The sequence below is a fragment of the Varroa jacobsoni genome, unplaced genomic scaffold (assembly GCF_002532875.2).
Source record: "Varroa jacobsoni isolate VJ856 unplaced genomic scaffold, vjacob_1.0 scaffold_759, whole genome shotgun sequence".
NCBI classification, from domain to species: Eukaryota; Metazoa; Arthropoda; class Arachnida; order Mesostigmata; family Varroidae; genus Varroa; species Varroa jacobsoni.
In genome coordinates this window covers 500,258-523,950 of record NW_019213661.1, presented here as the reverse complement: position 1 = coordinate 523,950, position 23,693 = coordinate 500,258, and the positions used below count along the sequence as shown (strand labels likewise).

The 23,693-nt window shown below is 37.5% G+C and overlaps 1 protein-coding gene and 1 long non-coding RNA gene across 4 annotated transcripts in view; one reads left to right on the top strand and one right to left on the bottom strand.

Annotated features, from left to right (window-relative positions):
* The window catches only part of grh (grainy head), a 65,013-nt gene that overhangs the window by 14,852 nt on the left and 26,468 nt on the right, over positions 1 to 23,693 (top strand). For all 3 annotated transcript variants that reach the window (XM_022838352.2, XM_086969564.1, XM_086969563.1), the window contains exon 2: positions 19,912 to 20,341. In XM_022838352.2, the coding sequence (XP_022694087.1) occupies positions 20,272 to 20,341 (70 nt within the window). In that variant the 5' untranslated portion in view covers positions 19,912 to 20,271. The remainder of the gene's footprint in view (positions 1 to 19,911; positions 20,342 to 23,693) is intronic.
* The window catches only part of LOC111263354 (uncharacterized), a 37,963-nt gene that overhangs the window by 12,256 nt on the left and 2,014 nt on the right, over positions 1 to 23,693 (bottom strand). The gene's annotated exons all lie outside the window — the stretch shown is intronic.

Sequence of the window (23,693 nt, the reverse complement as noted above, 5' to 3'; positions counted from 1 at the left end):
AGCTAAACAGCACACACGTCGCGAAGAGAGATGTAGTGTCATAATGATATATAACTCTAGGGGTACACGCTATTTGATTGTATTTAGTTTAATTTGTGAATTAATATATGAATCAGAGTCAGTCGTGATTCTGTTTCGAACGTCTTTGTTTCAATGAAAGAATACAAACTATTATTAAGGGCCTTGAGGGATCTATACTTGTGCTGCAAAGTTTTAAATCAATTGCAAGTTGAAATTCAGGTACACTAGCCTTTAAAATATAAAGTTAAATTCATAATTGTGATGCGAGCATTCTGATGATTGCTTTATTGTTCGTTAATAAGCATTAAATAAAATATTTAAATTTTTTTTATATATCCTCCGTCTTCGTGACCCTTTCGAGTCTATCAAAAGGATGGCTATTGTATACTAATTAAAAATAACGCTGCTACTTCTGCCGCTGTCGCTTGGGAACTGCCCACAACGCCCACTCTTTATCTTAAAAGTTTTTGCTGATTTCGACAAATGTGTGGTGACCGTCATCGGTCAGCTCGTCGACTTCGTTTAGTGAAGCCGATGTTACAGGTGGACGACTGGATAGGTCCAGGACTAAAACATCTCTGAGAATTTTTCGGATTGTCGAATTTGCATCTTCTCCAGCATAAGTGCAATCGGCATAGACAGCGTCTGAAAAACTGGTTAGTCACTCCTGCAAAATTTTAGGTGGGATTTTCGGGTAGAAAAATCTGCTCTCAGAGTTTCATGGTCCCTGGCCGCTCTAACTAGCGAATTTTTTCTGCCCTCATAGCTAGCCCCTTTAATCTAAGGGCAGGGAGAGCAATTTAGAACGAGAAAAGAGAGAGACGGAAAGAGGAAACAGAGCGAAATCGGGGATGCATGTCAAATTGAGAAATGTTTTGTCCGCATCTCATCGTCCTCTCAGGCACTCCCCTTTTTCTCCGTCCTCGCTTTTCTCTGTAGCTCATTCTTAGGGGTTAGGTTAAGGGATACTCGTTATTTCTCCCCTCAGCTGCTCACTAGATGTTGGTAGATGGCTCAAATGCGAGAGTTGATGTAAACAATGCCACCGAGTTTTACTGCCTCAACTTCGTTTTGCGAACGATAGATGTAGATCCTTTGGCTGAATACAGTTGAGATGTGTGAAAACCATGAGACATACGGCTAGCGATACCGCGACTACAACGAACCAACGTATTCTCTCATAGAAACGAGTGTAGGAACGGTCAGGCATGCCTTTGTTATTGTCTTTGCCTATACAGACGCAACGGTCATTTCTTGACCAGCAAAGCAACGTCGCTTAATTGTCCCCGACAATAATCAACACGTTAACAATAGCACCGTGGGAGGACCTTTCAAAATAAGTACCCTTTCTTCTCTCTTGGCCAAAAAGGCGATGCTGTTGTTACCCACGTCAAGATCAGCTTTGAGAAATATTTCTACTTACCGAGTGCATTCTGACAACCGTCTATCTCAATTTGCCGTAGCATATTGCTCATGCTAAACCACCTAAAACTCCCAGTATGCAAAATAGTTCCTATGTTCCAAGTTGCACTAAAAAAAATTTACCTATGCAACATGTTTGTTAAAACTATGTACGCTAAGCGTCAAGAAATCGTTACGATTATACTAATTACATACATACGGAAGTCTGGTAAACTATATGTTAGTTCTATTTGAACACTCAACGTTGTGCCTCAAAGAGCAACAATATCTTGGCTCTCACAGGATTTTTGTGCAATAGAAAGCACATCGAAACACACGATGACATAATATGTACTTTGACATCTTGGATCAATGTTGTTTATTATTTTTTCTAAACTTGTGTGAGACCAGCCCGGTATGTGAGAGTAGCGAAAATACTTCCATTTGACGAGTTAAGAATGAAAAGTTTTTCTATGTAAAATTCAAGTTATTGATAGTATATAAATACTTTCACTGAAAAGTTTGGTTTAGCAGGTTCAGTTTACCCGAGCACCATATCCAGTCAGAGTCATCGTTCTAAGTTCCTCAGTCCAAACACCAGCCCCGACCTCAAGTTGTTCAACACAGGAAAGACAAGTCGTTGTAATAACTGGTAAATATTCTCAAAAAATAGCATTAGACATATCATACAGAATTTTATTGTCCCGCTTATTCAAGGAGCGACACGCTCTAACTGGCTTCGTTTTTATCGTTAAAGACAATTTAATGATGTAAGTACCTGTGAAATACTTGCTTACTTATTAGCAAAAATAGGGAATGCTGTATTTACTGCTGGGGTACCAAATTGCCTCAAATAAACGTCTGAGTGTTTTAAGTTACGTCCTTACGATATTAAGATGTGACAGCTAATAATAAAGGGCGTAATAGAAAACTGTTTGCAAGATAGCAAATTAAAGGGAATTTGATAAAGATTTATAGCGTCTTGTTGCCGTACTGCTCAACTATTCATGTTACCCAACACCCCGTTTTAAAAATACAGGAAAACATTCTAAAAACAAGTAAAGTCGAGAATCTCCGGAATGTTGTAATTTAATTGATAGTTTGCTTCTTTTTATTAACATCAATCGGAACTTTTATCGTTTTCGTCGTTTTTATTAATGCACTAACGGCATTTGTATGAAACACGCTAAATCGATTAATGCGTACCGCATTTTGTTGTAAGTGACGGAAGCATGTAGAACTGACTCTAGCTTGAAAATTTTATGTAGAAAACACATATGGTTGATTTGCCTATTAAAACATCGATAGCAATTTATACGATGGATCAGTCTTGCCTAAAAAAGCCAGAACTTCGTCGCACTGTTTCCTGGTGAGTTGATCAAAAATGAAATCACTACCGTAGTAACCGCATCCAAGCAATATTATGATGCAAGAATGTGTGTTTATTGGCGTATGTACGCTACTATGTTTAGAATATAGCCTGGCGATAATTGCAACAGTTGTTATATAAGACTCTGTTAGATTTGATCGTTTTGCACTGAAGCGCCCATCAAAGAAGCGGAGCAGCAGTGCCATCATCATCACCAACACCATTGGCAATGGTTATATTTCGATGCATTTACGTAAAAGTTTGGAAACGAGTAAATGACTTTGAATTTTCCGCTGCTTACTTAACTACGTACCCTAACCGCTATAATTTTGGAACTTTGTATTAGTTTCCCTTATGTACGGCATGAAAAGCGCAATTAGCGGGGGGAAGTCAATGCAGTTACGCAGATAATATCAAGAGTAACTCTAATAACGCTACCACGCGACTTAAGGAGAAAATACTTGTCAATTTTTTTAACAAGACATGATATGAAATTGCTCACAAATATTAACTACAACATTTAGCACTTGCAATGATGTGCGGTTCTGTTAATATAATGAAATACGCTTTGGCGCTCTACAATGAATCATGTGCAGCGTTATACGATACTAACCATTGAAACTGTCGTAGGTAAATGATGTATTTTGCGCACTTGTTTTCTAGGTAGTTATCTTGCGTCTATAAGTTACGAAATATTTCCTCATGATTGTTAAAGCAATGAACTAATAAGCATGCATTGCAATAATTCCGTCACAACCTTGGGAAATGCACCGATTGCTCGTATTTTAATTGTTAGCTAAATAATCCTTCAAGTCTATTATGTTCAACTGTATAGCCATTATTTGGTATATATTTGCTCATCTATTTAAATTCTCAACTAAAATGGTAACAAAATTTTAATGTAAGTTTATCAGGCTCAACCACACGGTCAGCCTGCATAATGTCTCTTTCAATTCTCTCAACAAGAAATCGGAAAAACAATGTATAAAATAACCTTAGCTGCGTATACTAAATTGATTCAATATGTGCCTTTAATAATACGTCTTTGGGACTGTCAATGTGGGCAGTATGCTGCACTCATATTTTGAAAAGATCTCGAGATTACGAAATGCTTATAATTTACTGATAATCTTTTAAAGCGGATATGTCTCATAGGTGAACATTAAATTTATGTGTGAGAGCGTTATTAGCTGTTTTTCACCTGTCTTTATACACTCAGAAGCTTAAATCGGTTTTCACATCGTTCATGCTTTTTCCTTTATCTTTTTTCAATAAGATGTTTAAACTTTCATAACAATGCCTGTCTAAATATATATTGATAGAAGTTGGTATAGCAAGTTATATAATATTATGCCCCTATATGTTTACTTACGTTTTGTACTCTGTTTGTACATATATGTGGTGTGTTATTATATATATGTGCTAGCTACATTACACCGATCAATAATTCTCTGTGTTACTCAACTCGTTCGAGGCTCCAAAGAATATCCCATAGAGGCATAAAAGAAAAGAACAGTTTAGTATTCATAACATAACAGCTGATACCAAGTTCTGTGACAGCTTGCAATTTTAGGTTATCTGTATCGTCAATCGGCATCTTTACTGTTAAATAGTGCCTCAAGGGTTTGTGGGGTTACATCAACGGTTGTAAGGAAGAAGACAGCACCATCGCAAAGAGCTTGTTACTTATAGCAGATTTAATATAAGTAGAGTGGCATGTTGGTGTTGGTCACCATCCAAGAGATGCGAAGGCTTATTTTTGTTTAACATGAGCATAATTAACTAATTTTCTTCAAAAGTAATATCCGGAACCTCTGGAAATATTTGGAAAATTGTGAAAAATATGCCAAATTTGCTTTTAATTCTTCAAGGCAAATTCGAGTTGCCTAAGAGCTACTATGAATGCTAATATGCAATTCGAATATCCGTAGCCTACCTACTAGGTTGACCATCTACATGCATTATTAGAATGTTTCCACACTATAACAACTACTAATTAGCTTCAGCTGGTATCAATGAAGAACTGCGACAATTGAAGGCTAAAACACAGGCGATGACGAAGCCTATCGAATATATTGATAAATCACCGTGTTACTTCGGTCTATTGAATTCTGTACATCTTTTAGGCTATTACAATCATGAACCTCTTTCTGTTGCTTTTCCCAATATGTTCATCTTTTTCATCCGATTTCGAAGTACAAGAATGTTTGAGTAATAGATGCTTGAGATTCGTCAGATAGTTTTGTAAACCTTTTGGAAGCTAACGATATTGAAACTGGAGTATACTAACAGGCGTCCTACGATCTTGTATCTACGATCCACAGAACTGTATAATTTTCACTCATAAGGACGTTCTGTGACGCGCTACAGGTACATATAGAACATTCAAATAAAGCTTTAAAGGACAAAGATAGTATTGAGCGTAACACTGAATAACTCTTATCTTTCGGCTCAAACAGCTTATCATATCTAGGTTAAATTAATTTATTAAATTAGATATGGTCCGTAAAGTACAAATACTTTCTATACATCTCGACAGGATGGTTTTAAAAAAAAACATTATTGCAAGGTCCTACTAAATACTTCTTGCATGTTATCGAATAAGCGCGCGTAATATATAGAGGACGTGAGATTTTAGCGTCACTCGAATAAGAATTGAAAATTGAAAGCAAAAATTAGGATAAAAACTTTGTTGAAGGTCAATGTTCGAAAGATCGTTGTTACAGTTGTTCACAACTTAAGCACGTTTAATACTCAATTTTGGTATTACAAAAACAAAACAAAACCGGGTTTTTTTTATCGATACAAGCCATGTATGAAACATGGATATATTACAGCGCTTCTGCAGCCTAGAAAACTGATATTCCCAAGGATAACCTGGTTCCAACTAAAATGAATGTACTCAAAATAACTTTATTCGCACAAATTGTGAAGTCTTTTTAGTAGCAGTGCATAATTGCGTGGAGACGGTTTAGAAAGATGGTTTTTTGACGGCATATGGTTATGTCTAGCTTGCCTGTGACAGTTAACAACATCAACGTGAAACTCGAATTACGATTCTTAACCAAGGGTTGCGGTCACTTAAAGTACCCTGCATAGACTTCTACTTGTTATCGAAAATCATATAAATTACTTAAGCTAATAAGGTAAAAGTAAGTGTCAAGCGAAATAGAAACAACTTGGGTTTCGTGACATATCAACCCATCCAATGTGCATAATCGCTTTGCATGATCTCTAGAAAGGACTTATCGCGCAGACTATGATAACGTCTCGTTGAAATACTGATCAACTTCCCAAAAATGCTGCTTTTAATTTTATTCGCGCCCAACGGCAACAATTAGCAACACAGCTTTCAAACAGCTGTGTGTAGACATCCGATTGATACCTGGATTATTTTCCAGTATATATATATTGGCGATTTTAAATATTTCGGAGTAGCGTCATAGTTACACCGCTGAACTACGGAATAATTTTATTGTAATGCACATACTCACAAGCGCTTCTGGAGTAAATATATCAGATCTTAATTTAACATTATCTTTTCCGTTTTGTGATTATGACGTTGGTATTCTCCGCCTGGCCGGACTGGTGATATAGAAAAGAACTTATTTACTATAATCTGGATCATTTATAGAAAAAAATTACTTTTTTTCATATATCACTAGCTATTGGCTCAAAGGACAGTGTAAGATATGTTCGTTGTCCACAGTTGATTCATAGAATTCATAGAATTATCTGTCGGACATATCTGAAGAATATCCGAATGTAATTTGTCGATAATGAAGTGGTCGATGAAATTACAACGCCGATTTTCGGCATTGTAGTGACCCCTAAGCGGTCGTGGGTCAGAGAGGGTTAATGCGCTTACATCTGGACATAGTTAAAAATAAAGTGAAGTATTGGTTTGTTCTGTCTAGCCAAGATTAATCTTCTTAAGGAGATTTACTGGTAACATCATTCAATAACAACCGAAGCAGTATAGTATTTCTGTAACTGAATCGAAGATTCGTGTTGCACATAGGGTATTGAAAGTTTGAACGCAATGAAATTATTCTTGTATGTGGTGTCAAGATGGCCTCAGCACAAACTATTTTTACGTACTTTAGTTGTATCGCCTAAGACATGTACGCTGTAGATGCATAAAAGGACCACCGCACGTTAGCCCCTGTAATTACAAATCATAATAAAACGTATGGAAGACAAATAGACTGCCTCTGCGAGTCCAAATTCTTCACATTTTCGTTAATTATGTAAACTTACATGGCGATTGCTAACTAAATAGATGTTTATAACTCAAATCCAGCTCCACCTCACTCGTGTGCTTTCATTAGCACACAAAGTAAGGTTGTTCGATGGGCTACCTTGTTTGAGTAAAATCGTCACATAGCATGGCACCTATATATGAAGTTTAAAAACTCATTTTTAATCAGCTACATACACGATGGAGTATAGATTCAAACTAATAACAAATAAAACAATAAATGGATTGCAAGCCATTTGCGAATGACATGCGATAATTCTTCATAAATATTATATCAGTCTTACTCGAAACATTATAACCTCCTAAAAAGAAAACGATATATCGAGAACTGTGATGCTGTAAGTCACGCGTTAAATGCAAAATCGTTGTGAGGTCGTGAAGAACGCGCATTGCGAATGAGGAATGTCAGCTTACTTTTCCGATCATGTGCCAATGGTATTCTTCGAAAAGTTAAAAGCCGACTGGTTGGTTTGCAATTTCCTTGCTACCATTAAAGTCTCTGGCCACCAATGTGCTTGCTAAAGGAACTTGCGATGACGCTGTGGATAAATAAGTCTTGCCACCGTTTACAAAGTCATATTGCCTTTTCATCGTTTACCTCTGTAAAGACTTTTTTACGAAATAAAGAAGTAACATGCAAAATCTTATAACGGATTCATAAAGGATATATCGCAAGCTCGTTGTTTATTTTATCATGTATGCATCTGTGATGTTTGGCATAGCAAAGCCGCTTTTATAAAAAAACAAAAGCTGAAACAGAAAATTCCTAGTAAAGATAACTGCTGTCGTCGCGAATTTTACAAATGATCTATCCCGCTATGAGCGGCTCCTCATTATAGTTAGTCCTCGTTCTATATACAGAAATAAATTGAATCGTAGTTTGTAGCCTTATCGTATTTGTTCGGTTGAGTCACAACTCAAATGTGCTGCTATAGATAAGATCTAGTTATAAGCAGCGACTCGTAGTCGATCACGAATCTAAAAGCGATCGTATTGGTCGGCACACTGCGCTGTTTTACCAACGTCGTATAGACATACAGTTATATTTTGTTTCACGAGTGACCTCGCTCTTAACCTTAGCCAATTGTCAAGTTGTAACCTTGCTTTGCTTAACACAACCATGGTAACATAAAGACCATCGTTCATAAATACATGTCGGTAGTAAAAAATTTCTGTGATTACTGTCCTTTCTTAATAATCTGAGCATAGTTTGTTCGAACAATCCATGTGAATGATTAAGAAAAAAACTCATTGCGCAACTCATTATTAAATTTGAGAACCAAAGTGCTTGACGATGATTTACATATATTCCAAGGTCTATTGTTTTACTAAATTAAAATTCATAAAGAACAGAAGTATAATGACGACTGGATGGAGTGACAGTAAATAGTGAAACACAATTATTTAATAATGCAGCCATATGATAACTTCGTTCGCGACACTTCTATGACGTCCGTTTAAGTTTTGAACAAAAGAGCATTTTTACTAGCTGCGCTGATTTTGCATTACGTTTTCAATACTTAATAAGACTTCATAAGCTGCATATTTAATTAAATTCAGTAACTAAAGTATATTAAAATAAGGTGCTCTTTCTTGAAGAATGGCGTTTTGCAATGAACTACCACTCTAAGGTAACAAAGTTTACTTGTTGATCAATAGAAACTCAAAACACTAATATACTTAATTGTGCTCTTACTTCGCATGAGATGTATAGTAGTAATATAATTAAAAGGATCTTAGAAGAATCAAAAACTAATGTACAAGAATTGACAAAATGATATGATACAAGTGCGGTGTTATATGTTTACGTGATAATGCCTGCGGAGCGTAACACAGAGAACATACGAAGCATAGTTGAGTGGTCGAATATATATGTAGATATATATATATATTTGGCACACCATGTTTTGCAATGAAAATGGATAGACAAGTGCTCGTAAGATAAAACGATGGGCTGTTTTTTTCTAAAAAGCGCTCCAATTGCAACCCTAATCTGGGACTTAGCTGTTACATACTAACCTAACACGCCTTATGCTGAAAATTTTGTTGCAGTTTTTCAAATCTAAATCTCTGCTACCCAATCTTGTCACCCACAACTATCGTAGAATCGCGCCGTTTATTTGGATTTTATTTGTCCAACGGCCAGTCAATGAGTCTTTATGCACTTCTCTCTTACCGTCTACTCGTCTTTCGATAAAATTCAACTCCTCTTCTGACGTTTATCTCCGTGGTAGATCATAGAGACCGAAAATAGCATGTTCGAGTAGCATTGAACAGTCGTTCTCTTGGGAGACACTCTATATTCGTATGAACAACTACATATCCACACCCCTTTGCTGTTAGATATGGTCAGATATTTGGGAACATTTTTGGAGTCCGGTCCATCCTAAAACGAGATGTCCGTGAGAGCCTTACGAGGGCGAACGATGCCAAATAGGCCCAAAGTTTCCTAGGCCCTTATCAACACCACAAGCAGGGCTGCCACGCATAATATGTGGCTAATGTTAAAGATATGTCCGTTGCTGTTGTTGTCCTAGACTTCGCCAAAAACCCTAACTTGATGCGCTTTGGATGCCCCGCCGAGTTCCACATAGACGACATCAGTCGAGCTACTGCCTGGGGGTCTACTCCCTCGACCAGTCTTTCGACGAGTCTGTCTAGTTTTCTACTGGTACCAAAAGCGAACTGCATCAGCAACTTTGGGACTGTTGGACCGACAACGATGATCATGAAGAGCAAGAAACAAAGAAAAAGAAAATCCGAGTGAGAACTTGTGAACCGGAGACAGAACAACGACGAACGGACGCCAGCGCGAGAAAGAGGCAAAGACAGGCAATGAGAGAAAAATCTCATGAGCGGGTCCGAGAGAAAGTTGCGTGTAGGGTTGTGTGTGCATGTGTGTGTGCGGGGAGGTGTTTTTGCACAATTACCGATATATTGGTTGAATGCTTCGATGCTCATTTATAGTCGATGCCAATGTTTGGCCGGATTTTTATAAGCACCGCAGTCTATCAAGAGCAACGATCCATACTCGTGCACATACATACACAAATACCCTCTTGGGTGTATGCTCCGCAAATATTCATAGCACATCAAATATAGATAGACAATAGGGACGTAACACGGACACTCCCCGGAATCAGGGAGGCTGATTGTGTGGTTAGGTATCAGAAGAAACGGCAGCACGGAGTCGACGAATTACCGCAAGCGATCGACTCGTTAAACACTATTTGCTGCCACTCAATAAATGCGCCCTTGTAGTAGTAGTACTAGTCTTTGACTATGGATTACAAGCCGCGGAGAGATCAGCGAACAGACTAGATAGATAGTGCCTGTCCACAATCAATTGATACTACATTGCTTATGGGCCAACTAAATGGGTTTTATTGAGTTGAACTACCTCTAGAAACTACTCATGCTTGTGAGCTAACGATGCAGCGTGGTACTTTTTTTTTTTATAGAGATTAGCAATCATAGCTTCTTATCCGACGATTATAGTTGTAGTAATTGCTGTCGCAACCGCTTATATTTGTTATAATGACACGAATGGCTATGTGCTCTTCGGTTTAACGGAAGGGTTTAAGCTGATAGACCTATGATACATAAGCTGGGCGTTTAAAAAAATAGGGTTCATGCTTTTAGAAAGGAATACATTTGCATATTTATCTTACATGTCAGTGATCTCATTACAAATACTATTACTTTTCGTCACAAATAAATTACTATTCGCAACAATAATATTTTTGTCACAAAAATTGCGATAAACATTAGTGACACGTTTCACTGTATTATTTTTGCCGTTAGTAGCTGAAGCTTGTATTTAGGTGTATTCACGTTCGTTTATTATTGTTATGTATGTCCTTAGAAGACAGTCTAAGAATGGAAATAAAACAACGTCAGAGGAATATTCAGCTATCGATTAGTTCATGATAGTTTTGGTCGTCTGACGGTCAGCGATGCTTGTTCATAAAATAACACCCATTATCGGGCAGACTACATGTAAGTTTAGGGTCAGTTATAACAACAGATGAATACGCTGGCGACCCGAACTATTGATCCGGCCTCTGGCCCTTTTTCACCCTCGTGCATAGATGACACCCCGTAGCTATTTTTTAGTTGATCGAGTTTTACGACCATACGTTCATTAATGGTATTTTTTAAAAATTTGTGTTAGAAACAACGTGGCATACTGTTAACGATGTGGTATAATTTAAGCAAATGTTTAATGGAAAACTAAATAAATAATGTGCTTAACAAAAAGTGAAGAACAAATACACACGAACATATATAGAACAGTGGCGGTCAATATGGCGGTTACCATTCGTATATCTTCTGCTTGCATCACTTTGACACTGCCCTGAGGTAATTAGAAGATACAACATCGTAGCGTTCGCAATAATATTACTGATATTATTACGTACAGTATGCTCAAAGAATGTCCTTTTCATCTAAATTGTGCCTTTTCTCTTCGTTTAAAGCGTGAGTGCCTTGATGTTGACATAAGTGAAGGGGAAAAGCAATTCGGTTCTTCTTCAAAATATTGACGCGCTACGATTATCCTGCAGAGTAAGCGGCAAAGTGTATGAAGTTGTTGTTAATGTCGTTGCTGTCATAAGAAATGTAGAAGTCGAATAATAAGCAAACGAATAAGAATATGAGACGAAACAGAAGGAGGGAAAAAGTGTGCGAAGCGCTATACGTTTACAGTGGCTACAGCATCACCATCAAGAGCAGCGACTCGCGGGCACGACTTCTACTGTCAGCTGCTTTTCTTGCTGCTACTGTTGCTATTAAGATACCAGTGACGGCTCTATGCTAGTAAGTGCCTGTTCGCCAAAACCGGAATATAAATTGTGTACTAAATGGAAACTACTGTTTTTCTCGTCAAGCTAACGTTATTCTGGCCCACACATTGACCTCGTTATTTCTTGTGGAAGTGGAGAAGAAACGTCTGTGATACGAGAGCACACTGACAAGAGGTTTGTACATTAGGGTCACAGAGGCGTTTTCACCATTGCAAGCTTGTTCGGAAGCACCTGACAGACCTAACCTGTAAACCTTGAGCAGACTTCAGAGACAATGCCTCCCACGAAAGGTTACCAGGAAAATTAAGAACAGGCACTGAAAAGTGGTTTATATGTGGTCCGATTCGGAATTTTTTCGCCAAACGTGAACCTATCGAACATATAATACTAATAAATTTAAAGATATATAGGAGTTGCACTATTTTTGCAGTTCGCTTCTGCTCAGCCAGATTTAAATAGGGGACAGTAGTCAAACTCTTAAGCGTATGTCTTTTCATTGCAATTATGTACATTATAAATTCCACATACATACCTGAATACCTCTGCAATCAATAACATAAATGCAACAATTAATTGTAAACGTCTGTTTTAGATGTTTTTATGGTGTGAGGTCTTGTGACTACCACATTTCTAATACTTTGATAGGATAATTTCACGGCTCGCTTCAGATAAGTATGACTTTTGTCGGAACCTAGAAAAACTCAAAAAAAGTGTATTGCCTGGTTGTGTCCAGTTAAAATCCGTATGAACTATAAACAAACTACTACTAAGTCAACTGAAAAGACAGTATCAGCAAAGACATATACCTAAATACATCGCTAATCTGACATTCGCTATTGACTTTTCTGTTGTATACTACTAGTGCTGTTGTCAAAGAGTCTTCGCGTTTCCATTTCGTAGTTATGCTCGCATTTTTCCGCCTTTCCTGCTCTATTCTCTTGTTTTACATTTACCCTCTCTCCCCTCTTGGGCATTTCATTCTTCTTGCTGTTTGGCTGTCTAGTTCTCGTTCAGTGGCGCTTCTTCATTACGTTACCGTAGCTTCACTGTCTTCGTCACCTTCATCCTGGTAGAGTTAGAGAAGATTCCCATCGCTTCCCAGCTGTTATCGATGTTATTGTTGTTGAAGAACAGTCCCTTATTAAGACGGTCTCTGGCGAAGTTCATAAATATGATTATGTTTTTAATCATGACTACAACGTTTATGTTCGTGTTTTAATACCATGTCCTTTCTATGTGTGTTGATCTGAAACCAACCTGGCGATAGTTGCACCTTTTTTAAATAAGAAACAAGACGACGAAGAAGTGTCTTTTTGGGATTTTGCTTTTGGCTATCCATGATTCAAATAGCTAAACATGTTTCATAAACACGTGATTAGGAATGCACGTATATCCTATTATATTATATATAGGGGGTTTGCACGTAAGCCTTAAAAAAAAAGTCAAAAAAGTAAGTATTTCGTCATCATTCGTCGCTACCTTTCTATCCCTTCTATTATATATTTAAATGTAACCAGAAAACCATGCAGCCATATCTTTGTTTAGAAAGTCTAAATACTTGAGTTTATATGACTACTTGATTACACTTAAATGGACACCAAAAAGGACATTGATTTACTTCAGAAATGAAAGATTTGCAAAGCGTGTCTTTTGACGATGCAGTATTTCTCGGGATCAAATCGTCGTCTCCGGCATTGCTTATCTTTAGCGTAGTGCTAATGCTTAAGCATATAATGACAGACGAAAAGACTTTCATACAATTTGAAAAACAATCTTAGAAGTGGCTTTTGTGGTGGCACAGGTGTTCCGCACTGAGTTGGTTTGCACCAGTGAAGACGTAATTGTTGATCTAAAGAGAAACCACGCACTTTCCTTTCAAAGGAATCAAGTGAAGTGAAAATAGATGGAACAGGAACATCCTGGGTGAAGCAGTTTATCTACCCATCACAGCAGCAAAACTGGCGGCAGAAAAAGAATGACAATTTTTCTTTGAATCTCTCTTAAAAATTAATAACGGCAGAAAAAAAGGCTATCCACTGAAATTAAATTTAAAAAAAAACGCATTTAAGACGACGAAACCCTGATATCTCAATTGTCGAGAGATTGTAACATATCTTGCAAAAAGTGAATGCTTATTAACAGTTTGGCTGGTATTAAGTTCCTAATACAGTTAGGGTCCTTTGATATTTTTTTAATTTTCTATAAACTAGAATAAATAGATGTATGTATTTGCCATGGAGAGCTCCACATATATAATTCTACCGTTGTTACGATAAAAAAAAAAGTATCGTTTTAAGCTGTTTGAAGACTGAGATCGTTACCTCAGTAATGCCTACGGATCTAACTAAATTACCTTTGTGCGATTATACGAGCATCAAAGCACTTTGCAAAGAGATCAGCGATAGGTGAGAAGATGGCTGAATTCCCAAAAAGAGTTATCTACGTAATGCAGTTTTTATATGGGTAGTTTTTATTTCGATGGCAAGTCCTCTAAGAACTAAGGTAAGACTCGCCTTTACCCCCCAGAGCCAGAAAAAATATAATCCATTTGAGCATGAATTACACCAGTATGCAGTGAGTCGAATGTCTTCACAAACGATAAACAATACTACACAGTTATCATACGTCCATTAAATTCTGGTATCCTCCATTATGTTGTTAATTAGGTACATTTCCTGCAATCATAAAGTTCAGCTGGCCCCGCAAAAATGTTAAGTCTATAATTTTAATCTTGAAATAGATGTCGCTTAGCATATTGTTGTAGTGATTTTACTTTGCTACAAACTTCGTATCGTTATACCTGTTGTAATATTTAAAAAAAATATAAAATTGTTCACTTTTGCTTACTTAAAACACCATAAAAATAAATAGGAATCGCAAAATATCGAATTCTTTTTTAGGGATCGTGTTTAACAGTCCGTATCCCACAACAAGTATAAGCTTTGCTGTCAACTAGAAAGCGTTGAAGCTCCGTTTGATTTCAAAAAGACAATTCGCCGACAAACGATCTATCTACTTTGTGGAGGCAGATATCTTTAGGAGATCTGGCAAGAGCGTCCTTATAGCAGATCTATAGACACAAATATCGGGATCGTTTGCTTGATAATAGCACAATTCTATATGGATTCTAAGAGTAGGCATTTAAGGGAAGAATTTGTTACATACGTAATTGTCGTACTTGTATGACTGTCAAGGCGTCGTGATCGCCATAATATTTAGAAATCAAATATAAGTTTATTTATAACCAAGAAACGACGCATTTGAGGAAAATTTAATAAATATCCGTTTACGCATTGCCAGTTGAAAACTGGCATTAATATTATGAGAATTACAGCGAATTTCGATAGCTATATCTGATTCATGCGCATTTGTTTTTTAAGAGAAACCCCGACCAATAAAGAACCTCTAAATATAAACTAATATGATGTCCTACTGAGTATAAACTTGTATGACACGTATATAAGCATTTACTATTTAACATCCTGTCGTTCGCCAATGTCCACTCAAGAGAATCTTTTACCTAGGAATGTAAAAATGACGAGAATCAGTAAAAAATGATGCATAACTGATGATGCGAAAAGAAGAGCAGCAAAGGCTTTTAGATGAAAAGCATTTAGGAAGAAGATTCATGAGAATCGACGGGTATCGTCAGAAGTTCAAATGAATTTGAAAGTAACGAGCTTTAGTCGTCATATTTACAGTGCATCTGGCAGAACTAATTTTAGAAATACGGATACCTAAATAGGGCTACAAAAACACAGAATACAAGCACGGTCAGATATCACAAGTATTTGGGAGGCCCTACCTGCTAATGAATGATAGTTGACACAATAAAATGAGTAACAAATATAGATAGACAGAAATAACAAGGAACTGAGTTAAATAAAGATGCTAGTTGAATAGTTGTGACAAGCAAACTCGCTGTAATTCACAAAGTAGTTATGTCAGGCAATGCAGAAATAGGAACTAGACCGAAAGGAAACAAGGTGCGAACAACATTGACAAACAATGCGGCCCTTTTTCTTCAATTATTTGATTGTCTCAGCTTATGAAAAGCCTTGCAAATTACTCTATTTTTCTCAAGTTCACAAATATTTCAAAAGACATTTAAAAAAAATTACTTTTTTTTTAAGTTCTTATTATAGTGTTAATTATGAAATAAAAGAGAGGGCCAAACAAACAGGAAGATCTCAACGAATTTTAACGATGATCGAAAAACTATTATTAGGCTATTACAAGCAAATCCGGCATATTTCAAAATTAAATAACATTGGAACTACGCGCCTCAAGGAGATGAAATTTGGTTGGTAAATAGCCCAGTCTTCCAAAAAATCGACTCAATTTACCCCATAATAGATCAGTTCAAAGTAGAGAAAACATTTTTTTATCTTCAAAAATCAATGGTTTTTTAAAAATCAGTGGTTTTTTACACATACACTGCGAAAATTAATTAAAGATTGGTATAGACACCAAGCAAGGAAGCTTTAAGTGAAAGCACGGAAGTGAATGGTGCAAACATTTCAAGAACGGAAATTAGAGTGCTGAATACCAACGAATAAATGAGTCGAAGGACAAGAACGCGTTGCCACAATCGAGAAGACTTTTCATGAAAACAGTGCTTGGAGTCAAAAAGCTCTGTTGGCCAAAACTGGCACTTCACATATAACGTGTAACAGAATTATAATCCAAATACCAAAAATGCGGAAATCTACCACTAATCGAAGAAAGACCATGAGAAAGAATGGCGTCGCCCTGAGGAGAAATTTCCAGATTTTATCGTCATGCCACAATTGCTTCCTAGATTGACCAAAGAAGCTTCCAAAGTTGCCCACTATCGATTTATTCGGAGACAAAATACGACCGATTTTAAAAGCGTTTCATGCACACACGCAATACAATTTGCGGCAGTTAGATAATTAATCCTTTATGAGAACTATACTAATTTTCCCTACCCATAAAGAAGTTATAGATCTAGAGCGGCTACAAAAGCAAATTGCTGTAAACAGCTATCACTTCAAATTTTAGTTAAAGCACGAAACTACTTAAAGGAATACCTGTACCTATGATGTTCTATGGTTAAGATGCAAGGCCTAACAAGGTAAGTATCTTTGTTGTGTGCTGTTAGGAGAGAATGTAAAGGATTCATTTCTAGGAATCGGTTACGACATTGGTTATTTTATCTAAGTTACTTTAAAAAATGTAGTTGCATTAAGCACTCGTGTTGCTCAATTCTAAAAATCATGCCTTTTATTAATTGACACATGATAAGAGCGCTATAGGAGTACTCAGTGTTGAAGTTATTTTTCTTTGCGGAAAAGTAGATTGATACATGACTTTCGATAAGTCCACAGAATTCCAATATACTTCGACAGAAAAACGCAATATGATTAGCGTTAAGTAGTTAAGTACCTTTTTCACTTAAGGTTAAGGAAAACATAACAATCGGTTTTTCTTTCCATAGATATTGACTACTGACAAATATAGAAAATATTGTTCGCTCTTCAATGATCTCACGCCATTTTCCTTTCATGACGCTGTCTTGATTGATTACACAACCAGCAAAGCTATTAGGTCGGAGGGAGAACGTAGGATGGTGCACCTGCAGTAGTGCTGCCCCTAATCTTCTTGTTCACTGAAGTGCATAGGCATCGAGATCGACACAGAGCTCGAAGGAGTGCACAAATGCCCCAGCAATTTCCAATGATTCTCTTAATGCTTTCGGCCTGAATTAGTGAAGAGCACAACCCTCTTTTTTAACTTCAGTACTGTAGAACACAAAAAGAGCGTGGTATCCATGGCGTCCTTTAGAGTCGAAATCTTGCTCTAGTGCCATACTATTTTTGTTCCCAAAAACCTTCATTGCGCTTCAGGGCTTTGTCATAGGAAAAAGAGGCAAAAATGTGGTACTGATAATGGTTAGAAAGCGCCACGGAGGTAGGTCCTAGCAATAGCCTAGAGCTTTAGCTCGGTTTGGCTATGGCTAGTTATGTCACTCATGTTGTTGACCAGTGCCAACCAATACTCTACAGAATTGTCGCGAACGGATACACAACGTTCTACTAAGTTAGCTTGGAGCCCAAAGAGAACGGTGAAGATTTGAAAAGGCCCCCTAATCGGCCTAAACATTATCTGTCCACCAATAAGCCCTAACTAGAAAAAGAAACTCATCTCGAGTAAAGGATTCGCCAGCACGCTTGAATTAAGAATCATGATTCTTTCCCGTACTCCGTTATCGGCTGTATAATTTAAAGTTGAATGATTAATGCTTTTGATACCGACTTCTGTGGTATCCGATATAGTTGCCTGCTTTTGATGGTTCTGATAAAAAAATAAGAGTGGTAATAGTGGAACGCGCGTGTGCTGAAGAATTTTTTTTTAGCTCAATTGAGCTCACCGGAATGATTAATGAAGACGCTCTAACGATGTGGCCATCACCATTGATTGCTCTGATTTAGTTTCTGTTTTTCTGCAGCCGGAATTTGTTGAATATTGGCTATTCAAGTATTCTGGCCATTAGACCGACTTACAGTAGTTAAGTGCCCAATATATGATACGTTTGCCATCTATCCATGAATAACCCACAATTATTTATTTAAACTTTTACTAGCGTTACAATCATGTCATCATTGCTTCTCATCGATTTTTCCACGAGTTTCAATAACCTGACCGATAAAGTAACACTTCACCGGGCCTAATTAAAAAGTGTTGTCATTTGTTTTTAGTTTAGGTGCCGTTCCAAGTTGTTCTACATAGCTTATGTTGCATAAGCTAAACTATTTAGTAGCTACATTTTATTTGCAATTTGGTGTAGTGAACGTACGGTGAAAACTCCTCATTTATAAGTTCTAGTTTTATGTGCTTATCTGCGCGACCATGCTTGGCCAAGTAGTTTTACATTATCCCCTTCATTACATAAAACGCGTAGTTGGCATACTGACTCCGTTTGATTTTTTGTCCACTAATAATTACGATATGGATTATTGCTCTTTGGTTATCAAAGGAAATCAGAGTTGCTTGACTTAAAATGTGCAACACATACGGTTATATCTAATTGTGTGCTTTTCAACACCATATTCTAAAGGATTATGGTAATCTCTTTTGTATCCTCTTTGATAGTTTCATTGGTTGTTTCAGACTCCAAACTTGTAGACTTCTCAGTGTTTTCGCTTGTCTAGCTTTAATACATATTCGCATCAAGTTGTCCTGGGTCCGTGTCGGCGTTCCTAAAGAAATCCCCATCACTTTTTGGCCAATCGAGAGCGTAAATGTTTAGTAGCTATCATTATGGATTGCCAATAAAAATCTAATCGACTGCTTCAGACACTACTTTCAAGGACTTCACATTGCCACTGAAGACTGCCAATCTACTCAAACAGGCAGTAGAGTTCGATTTTTGTGCCTATGCGTTTGCCAGAAAATGATCGATGTTCTCGTTGATGGGATGATCGTGATTTTGAGTTCGTCTCGGTCCCATCACGGTATTGATAGGGGGAGACAGAACTTGCAGCTTAGCGAGAGAATGCGGATGGGATGTTCAATTCAAATACACTCTACGTACCCGATGGTTAAGCATTGGAGAGAAGCCTGTAGGACTGAGTGTCGGACCTAGAACTAGCAGTAGGATTTTTGTTCTCAAAAATGGCCCTCTCCCATGTTGTGCGACTGGTTGGCGGGATCACCTGTGCTCAGAAGTGGGGTGCTGGAGAAAACTTTAAACATTTCTGCCAAAGTTGCATGTGTGTCCTCGGAGATGATCCCCAAGTCGTTCTTCATTAGTTGCACAGTCGTTCTGGTATCTTTGACGTGCATTTGTCGTACATTCGACAACTCATAGGTTGTATGCCTCAGCAACCATATTTCAACTATAGAAGTCATCAAATAGATTCTAATGCTTGTGTACACAATTATCATCAAAGACACTTACATAAGATACGATCAATTTGCCAAAATCATCGAAGTGCTGCCAGTCGACCTGTTCGATTTAGAAATTACATGCATTTTCAATTCTTATTTGTTAAATCAAACTTTAAACGACCTTCTATTGGTGTTTCCAGGGATTCGACATCGCTACTCATCGAGAACAACAGGAACTGCCCCAGCTTTAGCGGTTTTCCAGCTCGACTAATCATACAAAATTACCATATGGAGAGTCGTACTAATTAAAGTCGTTATATCCGGCATACCAAGTCTGGTGAACTTTTACGTGCAGCACCCGATATACAATATAGCACTGGCCTTATTGCAACAGCGAATATTTAATGTAATAGAGAAACCACAAGATTGACTTGAAACCAACTGGATCGATAGAACGTAGTTTGGTGAAAGAAAGTGATTTTTATTTGGTGACAAAATCCGTGTTAAAAAAGTGTGTGCAGGTGGTCAGGTCTTTAGGCAATGCGTGCCGGCTGCCCCGGATGGCTCTCGTGATGCCAGAGGGAGCTTCACAGACGGCCAACGCTACGCTCCCTACCGTCACAGCAAATGGTAAGAATCTCCGTGTTTACTTTTAAAAGTGATTACTTGATGAACCCGAGGAAGAGCCGTATTCGTAAGATCCAACTGACCGAAAAGGAAGATCATAATCATTGCTGTGGATTAGGGGTTTTCTAATCCATTCTGTTCCTCCACTTGTGAACAGACATCCGATTAATGCTCTGGTCCAGAGAGACATTTTCATATACATGAACAGATGTACTGGTGAGAAATCTTGCATAACCTACCTTTTTTGTCTTCCAGTCGCTCTAAAGGTTTGTATTCTTACGTCTCTTTTATCTACAAATCAAGCGCTCGTCGAATGCTTTCTGTTCATTAAGTGACCTTAATAGAGTAATGATCTCAAGCTGACTACATCAGTTCACGATGCAGATCTATTCCTAAACGATAATTATGCGTGTCCGTGGAGTTTTTGCCCAAAAAGTGGATCTTCAAAGAAACTTACATCTATACAAAAGTCTTTCAGATCCTGCCCAACTGCTCTTTAAACAACAATGGAATCTATTAAGATCAATGCACAGTCAAGTTGGATGCCACTCATTGTTTATACTGTTATCACAGCAATTGAAAAAACTGATCTTTTAATAAGCAGGTTGCTCATACGTCGCCATCTCTGACTCGACCTGAGATTCAACTCTCATAATAACCTAAAAACACTTTAATCGACATTGTCTGGAATGATAACAATAATGTAGGATGTTCTATTGAAGCAGTGCTTGTAAATGCATGTTTAATACATGGTTTGATACAACTGGTTGACAGATGCGCCCGACTCATTGACAGCACATCGTCTTTTCCTTATCTTATTCTAACCTCCGATTCAGATCTCGTTGACTAAGTTTTTGTATATAACACCCTCTCACTTATTACAGAGGCATACAATTTAGAACATTTGATTTATATTTGTAATATGCACATCACTTATTTTTCACACCAATAGTTCGCGTAGGAGCATTCAAAAACATCAGTGCCTCAATGTACAAATTAACTCGAGTTAATTCAAAATAATCTGTCTCGTAAATTTCAGACACAGCGTCTTTGTTTTGTAGCTCAAAAAATTTTTAGAAGTGCAACTAAACGATTAAATGAGTTGCGAGAACTTCAGGTACGATAAGCTAGTGGTGACAGCCGATTAAAAACATTCTCGCCAGTGAATTGATCTTTACTGACTTAAACACTATATATTAAAACTCAGTAAATTGAAACCAAAATATCTCAGTCTTCTTGTCGCGTAATTGTCACGCTATTGCATAAGGGAAACTTCACCTCAGATGTTGAATATTACAGGCTTGTGGCCCAAGAATCTATTGCGTGTCTGATGTTTGAAAAGTGATGGTGGATCATATTATAGGGTATGCTTTTCAAAAAGAGTTGTTAAATGATGACTGCTATGACTTAGTGTAGGATAGGATTACATTAACGCAGTTAATACATATGACGTAGTACTAAACGCTGTGTTTCGACAGAAAACAAAACTTCAGTTTCACGGCCTTTAGAAACGCTTTATTTTAAGACTTTACAACCTTCAATTTGCTAGGAAAATGCCCAGTGATCATCCATTTCTGCGCCTATTTTTATTCTTTTTATTAAAGAAGTAATTCCTAAAGGCATATTGCGAGGGTATCAGTGCTAAATACGAACTTGTATTATCTAGTTGATATGGCGTTGTATAGATTCTAAAGCTCTCACCCATCTATAGTTATTTAGGCGTTTCTATAAATCCTAATTTAAATTTTGATAAACTGAGGCTTTTCGAACATTAAACACTATTTTTAACATTATTGTTTTCTGTTTAGGGAATTGAGTTTTATATCATGTTGTGTAAATATTTGGTTGTACCTGAGTTTTGATATATACCTTGAAAGTCACATCAGCATACTTTATAGTTATGGATATTCAGTAAGTCCGTTAAAAGTACTCCAATCAGTAAATTGCGCAACTCGGTAGTTTTAAAAACTGGAGAAACTGAACATGATAAGTAATTTCCTAGTCTTCGGAAACAGCAATCGGCGCGTTAGTGGAACAGTAAGTGTCGTCGAAATAGTGCTCACCGAATGCGTTAACTACAATGAAAGCCACATACGATTTATAATAATAATAGTCACACATTTATTACATGGAAATTATATGTATAATATATGTTACGCATGCTTACTCATATATAAATGTTGTCGATGTTTCCCTCTTGATTAAGGATACATGAGTCGTTTTTTTAGTCGTTTTATTCTATGCTAATAATTTTATCGATTTTGTTTATGTATGTATCGTGTGACTAATACATACACATCCACTGGTCTCGCTAATTTAGTTCCGGAGTGATTGGTAAAGTTTACGGAGCTTAACACGATTATAGAGAGAGAGAAAGAGAGAAATTTGGTCTCAAAATTAGCTTTAACATTGCGTGTTTAAAGCAGCTTTTCATATTTTCTTTTAATGTGCCATACTTTGTAGCTGTTTTGCCTTAAGTTGAACGAGAGCACGTGCTATTCTGCCATTCTGTTGCGTCAAGGCTTCGGTCGTTTGCAAACGGAAGACCCGCAGATCGGAGCGGCAGGTCAGCAGACAGAGGCAGCGGCACTAGACGCGGCCAAAAATGGCCTATCTTATCTGTCCGTTGTTATGTTCGTTTCGATTTTGCTAATGTCAACGCTGTTTCGCTGCAGTTGCCGCCACTAATGGTTGTGGCGATGATGGCGGCAAATCATTGTCGTTGCTGTACTACTGCTGCCAGAGTTGGACCACTATTTCAAGCAGGCCAAGATCACTTGCTACCTGTTTAGAAAAAGGCGAACGATCGTAGTCTGGCTCGCCACCGAACAGCTTCAAGTTGGTCTTCGAGGTTTCAGTGGGCAATTGCGGTGTCGCGACAGATAGAAAGCCGCAGACCGACAGACTACTTATAGAGGACGCTACCAACCCACTACAGTTACAGTCACAGCCCACAGTAGTCGTTATTACAGAAATTCCAAATTCAGAATCACTCTAATACTCCGCATATCCCCGTCGGTATGTTTCTCGACAGTTCGCCTAATAGACGCCCTTCCATATATCATTTGTTAATTGTTCAAGCTGCATAGTTGGTTCTAATAAAAGATATTATATAAATTGTAGATACTATATACATTAAGGATTCTATATACATTACAACATATTAATGAAAAAATTAATACAGTGTTCTCCATGTCTCAAATCCTATACAGCGTAAAAGGAATACTGCATGTTTGCTGAAATTTACCATGAAAGATGTCTCTTGTCTAGGTGTACGACCCAATTACTTTCAGAACTCTCAGTACTTCAAGCGTAGAAGCTCCATAAAATTTTCGGCAGAAAAGAAAAACGTTCG